The sequence below is a fragment of the Myotis brandtii genome, unplaced genomic scaffold, assembly GCF_000412655.1.
Source record: "Myotis brandtii unplaced genomic scaffold, ASM41265v1 scaffold417, whole genome shotgun sequence".
In the NCBI taxonomy this organism is placed as follows: domain Eukaryota; kingdom Metazoa; phylum Chordata; class Mammalia; order Chiroptera; family Vespertilionidae; genus Myotis; species Myotis brandtii.
Window position 1 is genome coordinate 308,763 of NW_005366017.1, and position 8,394 is coordinate 317,156.

Sequence of the window (8,394 nt, forward strand, 5' to 3'; positions counted from 1 at the left end):
GGAACCCCAACTGGCGTGGCGACTCAGTGGTTGAGTATTGAACTATGAACCAGGAGGTCATGGTTTGATTCTGGTCAGGGCACATGCCCAGGTTGTGAGCTCAATCCCCCATTTTCTTATTTTTAAAAAAGAATTCTATATCATACTATCTTTTAACCTAAATATGTCCTTTTTTATTGAATATATTTTTATTGATTTCAGAGAGGAAAGGAGAGGGAGAGAGAGATAGAAACATCAATGATGAGAGAGAATCACCGATCTATTGGCTGCCTCCTGCAGGCCCCTCACTGGGGATTGAGCCCACAACCTGGGCATGTGCTCCTGACCGGAATCGAACCTGGGACCTCAGTTCGCAGGCCAACACTCTATACATTGAGTCAAACCGGCTAGGGCCATATAGAATTCTTAAAAAGAAGACCAAGGTCAGGGGAGGGGGACATCTGGCAAATGTGACCATCGGTCTGGATGAGCACAGCATGGCCTCTTGCTTGACACACTTGACTTGGCAAGGCTCTGGGCCTCATTTGGCCTCCAGAATTTCTGGACAGTGGACAATGGGGGAGGCTGTCAGGTCATGCAGGGCTGTGGGGAGAGGGGAGGTGCTCAGAGATACCGTTCCCCCTCTCATAGCCTAGCTCTCTTTCAGGCACTGTTCCCCCTATGATAGCCCAGGTGATGCGAGATGGACCCCCAGTGATTCTTGTCTCCTTCAGTTCCCACCCTGTGTTGTCCCCTCCCACAATGCACTAGCATTGCCGGTGTGACCAATAGAATAAGGCAGGAGGGAAGGTATGACACTTTCCAGATTAGGTTATAAAGACATGGTAGCTTTTGTTTTGGCCACTCCCTCCCTCTGGGGAAAACCACTAAGAGGCGGCCCATGTGGGGCAGAACTAACCCCTCTGGCCAGCAGTCACCTGAGGGTCCTTCTTAGAAGCAGATCCTTCAGTCACACCTTCAGGTGACTCAGCTCTGACCCACATCTTGGCAGCAACCTCACAAGAGACCCTCACCCAGAACTAGTCGGCTGCTCCTGGGTTCCTTCCTGATCATGTGAGATAATGTTTACTGTTTTAAATGACTGAGTTTTGGGGTGATTTGTTATGCGGCAATAGGTACTTAATACATCCCCACCCCCCCCTTTTCTTTTTTAAATTCTCACCCAAGGATATTTTTTCCATTGATTTTCAGACAGAGTAGAAGGGATGGAGAGGGCGGGGATGGGCGAGAGAAACATCAACTGGTTGCCTCCTGCATTCCAGGGTCTGAGATTGAACTGGGAACCAAGGTACAAACCTGAAACCGAGGTACATGCTGTTGACTGGGAATCGAACCCCGACCCTTTGGTCTGCGGGCCAACACTCTAACCACTGAGCCAAACCCGGCCAGGGCTACATCCCTTCCTTTTTAACAAGGACCTTAGCCCTAGCCAGTTTCGCTCAGTGGACAGAGCGTTGGCCTACGGACTGTAGGGTCCTGAGTGTGATTCCGGTCAAGGGCACATGCCTGGGTTGTGGGCTTGAACCCCAGTGTGGGGTGTGCAGGAGGCAGCCAATCAATGATTTTCTCTCATCATTGATGTTTCTATCTCTCTCTTCCTCTCTGAAATAAAAATATATTTTTAAAAAACACACACAAAAAAACAAGGACCTAAGATGATCCCTCTCCCACCCTCCACAGGCCCCACTGAGCTTCCTGCCTCCTTTTTTTTTAAAATTTTATTTATTGATTTGAGAGAGAGAGGAGGGGTGAAGGGGAAAAGAGTCTAGAGAGATTGATTTGTTGTTCCACTTATTTATTCATTTATGCCAGTGGTTCTCAACTTGTGGGTCGCAACCCCTTTGGCGGTCAAATGACCCTTTCACAGGGGTCGCCTAAGACCATCCTGCAGATCAGATATTTACATTACGATTCATAACAGTAGCAACGTTACAGTTATGAAGTAGCAACGAAAATAATTTTATGGTTGGGTCACAACATGAGGAACTGTATTTAAAGGGCCAGAAGGTTGAGAACCACTGATTTATGCATTCATTGGTTGCTCCTTGTATGTGCCCTGACCGAGGATCAAACCTGCATCCTTGGCATATCAGGACGATGCTCTAACCAACTGAGCTGCCTGGCTAAGGCTGAGCTGCCTGCCTCCTTGGTGCCCCTTCCCCTCTAGGTCCCCAGCCTGGAATACTGGTTCGGTTCACAGAGAAGCCTGAAGGCCCGGGATGAATTAACCCAGCTCCCTGGAAGGACGAGGACAACACAAAATGGGCTGGAGGTTATCTTGCTAGAGCTTTGAGGGGAGAGGGGAAGGGGCAGGGTGTGTCACCCCCTAAGAGAGATCTCATAGGGAAGGGGGTGAAAATTAATAAAAGGATCACGGTAAGCACAAGCCCCATGCCCTCTCTTCCTCCCGGCCTTTCTTTGCCCTTCACTTCCTTAGTGGGTGAACAAGGTGGCCCGTCGCTCTGCCGCTGTCCCCTCCCTGCTCCCTTTGTGCAGGAACAAGGGGAAGTCCCCGCAGAGACACTGGTGAATCCTCGATGACTGCTTTCAGAAGCCCAAAGGGCATAGGATGTTACCGAGTCAAAAAGAAAAATGCCACCCACAAAAATTTCCAGGAAACCCCTGCCCCACTAAAACAAGGGGGTCCTGCTGCTGCAGACTTGCTCCCACTCTCTTTCAATATTTTTTCCCTCCTGCCCAGGGTAAAGTTCCCTGACAGAGCTGTCTGCGACCAAAGTCCAGAGCGTGGCCCACATTGCAGGCAGAGGTCTAGGTCGCTGTGGGGGTGCTGTGGGCTGAGGCTGTGTGTGTGCTCTAAGACCACGACCGGCTGGCATGAATGTTCTCTCTGAGAGGGACAGACAGACAGGGCGGGCGGGCGGGCAGGCAGGCGGGTGGGTCGTCTCTATCATTCCTGGCATGACCAGAGCAGGCCTGCTTCCTCCTTCACAAAGGGATGATCAGACAAGCACATCACATGCGTGGAGCACAGCACAGTTAAGCCCTTTTGCTATCCAATACTCACAACAGCCTATTCTGGTGGGTTATGACCATCCCATTTAATAGGTGAGGAAACCGAGGCGCAGGGAGATTAACTCTGGTCACGTCAGCACAGCTGGGGTCAGAAGCCAGGGCTCCTGACTCCCAAAGCTGCAGCAGCGGCCAGCTGCCTCGCTGGCTGCTCTTGTCCCCACGTGGGGCCTTTGTTCACAACACTCTCCTTTGTCAGACTTGGATCTTAACCTCGCAGGTCCAGGGCTATGTATCCTGAGGCATGTATTGTTCAGTCCTTCTCCTGGTGGGTGCATAGAGCATGTGACAGCTGCTGGGTACACCCTCATATGCAGACCATAGCAAGGGCACCCCACAAAGGCGGTGCCTACATGTGGGGACACCAGCTGCCTGTCCACTGCACTGCTAATCTCCCACGTGCCCAGCCTACCCAGTAACCCCCAGTGGTGTGAGACAGTGACCACTGGGTGGCAGTGTGTCCTCATGCCTAGGAACAGATGCGGCCCCAGGAGCTGAGGAACGTGGGGGTGGGGCAGAAGCAGACAGGAACCCCAGCAGCCCGCACAGAAAGGTTGCAAGACTTGATCTCCAGGAGGATTGGACAGGGCAGGGCTGTTCCGTGTGTGTGTGTGTGTGTGTGTGTGTGTGTGTGTGTGTGTGTGTACACGCACCCACTACAACTAGAGGGACAAGGACAGTGCTGAAGTGGAGCTGAATGTGGGATGGGGTGGGGTGGGCCAGAGGAATAAAAATATAAAGGAAACCAGGGCAGCCAGCACGATAGCCAAAGGCAGGAAAGGGCTGTCGAGATAAGGGGTGAGGGCTTTTTGGAGCTTTAGAAAAATTACTCCCCATAAGAGATAGTAAGAAAGAGACTAAGGAGAAAAGAATCACTGAGAAGCCAGGAACAGAAAGGGGAAGATAAGATAGCCTGGCGGGGAGGGGGGCAGGGGGGAGAGTAGGTTGAAAGGCTGGAGTGGGAGAAGGGAGCCCCCAGAGGTTGGGGAGAGACAAGACTCCTCACTGGACAAGAAGGAGCCAGACTCAGGCTTGCTGCTGATGGGAGTTTATTTGTACTGAGCTGCGGAGATCCACTGGCTGCCCAGCTCCAGGTCAGGGCTGCTGTGGCTGTGGCTGTGGCTGTGGCTGTGGCTCCAGCTCCGGCTCTGGTTCTTGCTCCAGATCCCCTATCTTGCTCTGAGCCTGAGGTGGGTGGATCCCATGCTCTAAAGCAGAGAATCTTCTTGGCCGCCACTGTGGGAAGACATGGAGGGTGAGAGAAAGAAAAGGACGAAGAGAAAGGGAGTAAGGAGGCTGCTGGGTCCATCGATTCTTTCTCCGCCCCTGCCCTCGCCATGTGGTCCCAGGCCTTTTCTCGGCCCCTTCAAGCCTCCCCTGCATTCTTCAGGCACAAGGGGCCCCTGGAGTGCAGAGGCCTATGAAGAAGGGGTTGTAAAGGCAACTTCAGGCCCCACCTTAGTCACCTTTGCTGAGGAGGTGGTGCCAGACAGCACGGAGGACTGGGGAGAAGGGAAACCAGTGGCAAAGGGAGGGGAGTCCCTGGCTCACCGGTCTTCTCCAAAGGTGAAAGCCAAAGGCTCCAGCCGCCAAAAGGAGCAGGAGGAGGACACCGAGGGCGATAAGGAGAGGGAGGTGGCCTGTCTTCAGGGCTCCTGGGGCTCTCTCGGAGCGCTGGGCACCTAAGGAGAAGTACAGGATTGGGCATAGAGTCATGACTGAAAGGACGTTTGGCTACACCCTCACATTTCACAGACGCAGACCACGAGGCCCAAAGAGTTTAAGGGACTCATCCAGGATCATTCAACTAATTCCTGGCAGGAGAGGGTCAGGACCAGACAAGAGCTGGAAGTCAGGGCCCTGATTGGAAAAGAAAGAGCTGGGAGGGGTAGGGAGGAGGTCTGCAAGTGGGATCAAGATGACTGGTCTGGAGTTGGGGACCCCGTGTTGCGGGGTCTCAGACCTGAGCCAGGCAGCTCCGTGAAGTAGACCGCTGTTCCGAGAAGCCTCTCCCCTCGGTACAGATGGCACTGCCAGGGCTGGGACAGGAGGCTGGCCTCCTGCACCTCCAGCAAGGGTCCTGGGGAACTCCTCGAAGACTTGTCCCGGGGGCGCCACACAAAGCGCTCCTGTCCAGATGCCGGCGTCACCTCACAAAGAAGTTTTCTCCGGTTGCCAGGTAACCCGGAGGATTTGGGAGTCACTGAAAACATTAGAGGGAAGAGATCTTTTGAGTCCCCGGCCCCCTTACTTGACACCATAGGATCAACTCCCAAGTCTCAGGCACACTGCACTCCCCTGGGCTCTGATTGGGTGAGGCTGAGGGGAGGAGACCAGGGTCATGGCCAAAGTAATCTTATGAAGACAAAGTTCTGGTCAGATCACTCCGCTGCTCAAAAACTTCCCAGGCTCCCTGTTGCCTTCAGGGGACTGTTCAAACTCAAACTGGGCCAGAAGGATCCCATAACGAATATTATTTCAGACTCTTTTACATTACTACCACTCAAATGCTCAAACCCTCAATATCTGTTAGGTGAGTTGGCCCCCAATATACTTTGCACTGTTCCTGCTTTCATAATTTGAATCACACATCAGTGCCCCTGCCTTGAGGTGCCCCCTGAATGAACTTGCCCACTTCCTGGATGTTTGGAGAAGGGTGAACTGACCAACTGACCTAGAGACAGAGCATCTCAAAGCTGAACGGTGAGAGACAGGGTGAGTAGGAGGAGACAAATGGTGCACAGGAACCTGAAGATTTGGTGACACAGACAGCTGAGTACAGACCCTGAGTCTGACACTTCCCCGGGGTGTGACGTTGGGAATGTTCCTCCTCTATAAAGCATCTCGCGTTGAATTGTCATGAGATAGCATGGGAAACTAACACAAAACAACGGGCCCTCAAGAAAACCTAGACAGAAAGAATTGTAGGCTTTGGCAACTGACTGGACATGAGGTAAGGAGAAAGCCAGGTTTCAGGGTGAGTGGGATGCAAATGGCGTTATTGACAGGCTAAGTCAGCAAGACTTAGCATGAAAAGATGGGGTTCAGAGTGAGGCTGAGATCTAGGTAGAAATTTCCAGGAAGTATATGGAAATTCAGCACTGGCAGACAGGGGATGTATTATTTGCTAGCATAATCACTTATTCATTCAACTATATTCATTAAGCACCTACTATGGGGTGCTATTATTTAGTTTCCACAGGTTAGTACTGCAGACACAGTCAAGTAACCACCACTGGTAATTGATTGAATAACCAACCAATCAACACATTTTGAGGTGTTTTTTTAAAAATGTGTTTGTTTTACACTGTCTTGAAAAGCCCATGATCAGTAAATATTTGCTGACCAAGGAACTGATGTATTAACTCCTCCCAAATCCAGGCCACTTCCTGCAACTTTAACCCAAGCCCTGGCCCCAAAGTGAGACAAGGATTCTAAAAATATAGTCCACCCCTTTGGAACCATTCAAACTTTTACCACTTCTCCTTCTAACTTCTCAGACCCTCCCCCCAAAATTCAGAGCAGGGGATCCCCTTAGAGAAGAGTGGAACATGCATCTAGTGACTCAGGGGAGATTTTTAGTTTCAGTTTTTATATGTGGGGGCGAGAAAAGAAGAGGCCTCGAGGGGCAGCCTCTGGAAATGGTGCCCATGGCCTGGCATCATGAGGTGGCTTTGCCAGTATTTGCCCAGCCAGGCATCCCTCCCTGTCCAGCTCCTCTGGGTTGGGAGCTACTCCTTTCCCACACAGGCCTGACCTGTGATGACTGCCAAAGTGACGGTGGTAATGAGCTGCTGCCCCTGCAGATGGATGCGGCAGGTGTAGGTCCCAGCCTGGGCCTGGCTCACAGCCTCCAGTTGAAGGGTAAAGTTGCCATTGTCTCCAGTCACCAGCAGGTCAGGGCCTCCCCCAGGAGGGGCCCACTTGGCAGTGAGAAAAGACCCAGTGCCTACACCAGGAGGCAGGGGGCAGGGCAGCTCCACCCGGGAACCTGCTCCTGCATACACTGTCTGAGGGACTGGAGGCTCCGGATCTGGAGAGAAAAGGAAACCCAACGTTAAGGCAGAGAGGGGGAGGTGGCAGAGGGGCTGGGACACTGGATCTGAACGGAAGAGAGGCAGAAAAGTGCAGGAGCGAAGGAGGTGGTCCGGCTCTGAAGAGTGCTAAGGAGTAGAATAAGGTGGAAGAACCAAAGAGGCTCAGAAACCCGGGATGGGAGTGGGCCGGCAGGAAACCAAAGGCTGGCCATTGTGGCTGGGTGGCCCAAGGAAAGTCTGCAATGGGAGAAGGCAGCTGAAAGGCTGCAACAGGAGAAAGGAAGAAACCGGACGGTGAGGCCCAGAATAATCACAGGTGGTGTAAGCTGCTGAGGACCTACTGTGGGGACCCGAAAGTCAGGAGGAGATGGGAAGAGGGCAGCAAGGCATTGTGGTCATGGGTGAAGGCAGACGGGAGGCGTTACCCAGAACAGTGAGGTTGTAGGCGCTGGAGACACTGAAGCCATCTCTGTAGGTGAGGATGCAGCCCCAGAGCCCAGAGTCTACGGGGCTGACTTTGGGCAGGAAGAGGAAGCTCCCATCTAAGTGGTGATGGGGAGACTTCTGAACAGGGACTCTGCCTGGGCCCCGGAACCACTGCACAGAGGCCGGGAAGTCAGGGCGGCTGAAGGAGCAGTTCAGGACGACCCAATCCGAGGTCCTGAGAGGCCCTTGGGGACTGGCGGTCACTGCACACGGATAAAGAAGGTTGGAAGGGTGGATCAGCCCCAGGCAAACACTTTCCCAACACAGCAGGCCAACTAGGCTGGGAGCTCTAGGCACCACCATGTAAATTTCTTTGTCTTCTCCCCTCGGCGCTCCCTGCTCCCAGCTCAGTGCCTGGCACCTGGAAGTGCTTAAAATGGATGCCCAGAGACTCCAGCCTCCAAGTGTACTTGGCTTGGTCTTCCCTTTCACCAGGCCTTCCTTGCCCGAGGATCCCCACTCAGCCCACCTCCTGAGCCACAGATGTCTGAAATGAATCACTCTAGCCGGCACCCTCCCTCCCCCCACCCTCCCCAGGGGTGCCTCCCCTCCCTCCCCCCACCCTCCCCAGGGGTGCCTCCCCTCCCTCCCCCCACCCTCCCCAGGGGTGCCTCCCCTCCTCCACCCTGGCACTCCCACGGCGGGTGGGGGAAGGGGAGCGCAAGGGGTGATATAATCTCTCCAAAGAGCCCTCCTCCCCCACACGTGCTTTTCTGGGGGCACCTTCCACTTCGCGATCTGGTTCCCCACCCTCTTCCGCTGCCCTTCTGGGGGCTCGCCGGCAGGGCCCAGGGCGCATCCTTAGAAGCGCAGCCTCGGCCCAGCCCTTCCTGCCTCCGGA

The 8,394-nt window shown here is 53.5% G+C and overlaps 1 protein-coding gene across 1 annotated transcript in view; it reads right to left on the reverse strand.

The window, feature by feature from the left end:
* Positions 1-4,062: 4,062 nt before the first annotated feature.
* LAG3 (lymphocyte-activation gene 3) overlaps positions 4,063-8,394 on the reverse strand; it is a 5,798-nt gene continuing 1,466 nt past the window's right edge. The window contains exons 4-9 of the mRNA XM_014545681.1: positions 8,277-8,390; positions 7,493-7,756; positions 6,788-7,063; positions 4,994-5,233; positions 4,582-4,712; positions 4,063-4,266 (exon numbers count right to left, since the gene is read on the reverse strand). Of these exons, the coding sequence (XP_014401167.1) occupies positions 4,126-4,266; positions 4,582-4,712; positions 4,994-5,233; positions 6,788-7,063; positions 7,493-7,756; positions 8,277-8,390 (1,166 nt within the window). The 3' untranslated portion in view covers positions 4,063-4,125. The remainder of the gene's footprint in view (positions 4,267-4,581; positions 4,713-4,993; positions 5,234-6,787; positions 7,064-7,492; positions 7,757-8,276; positions 8,391-8,394) is intronic.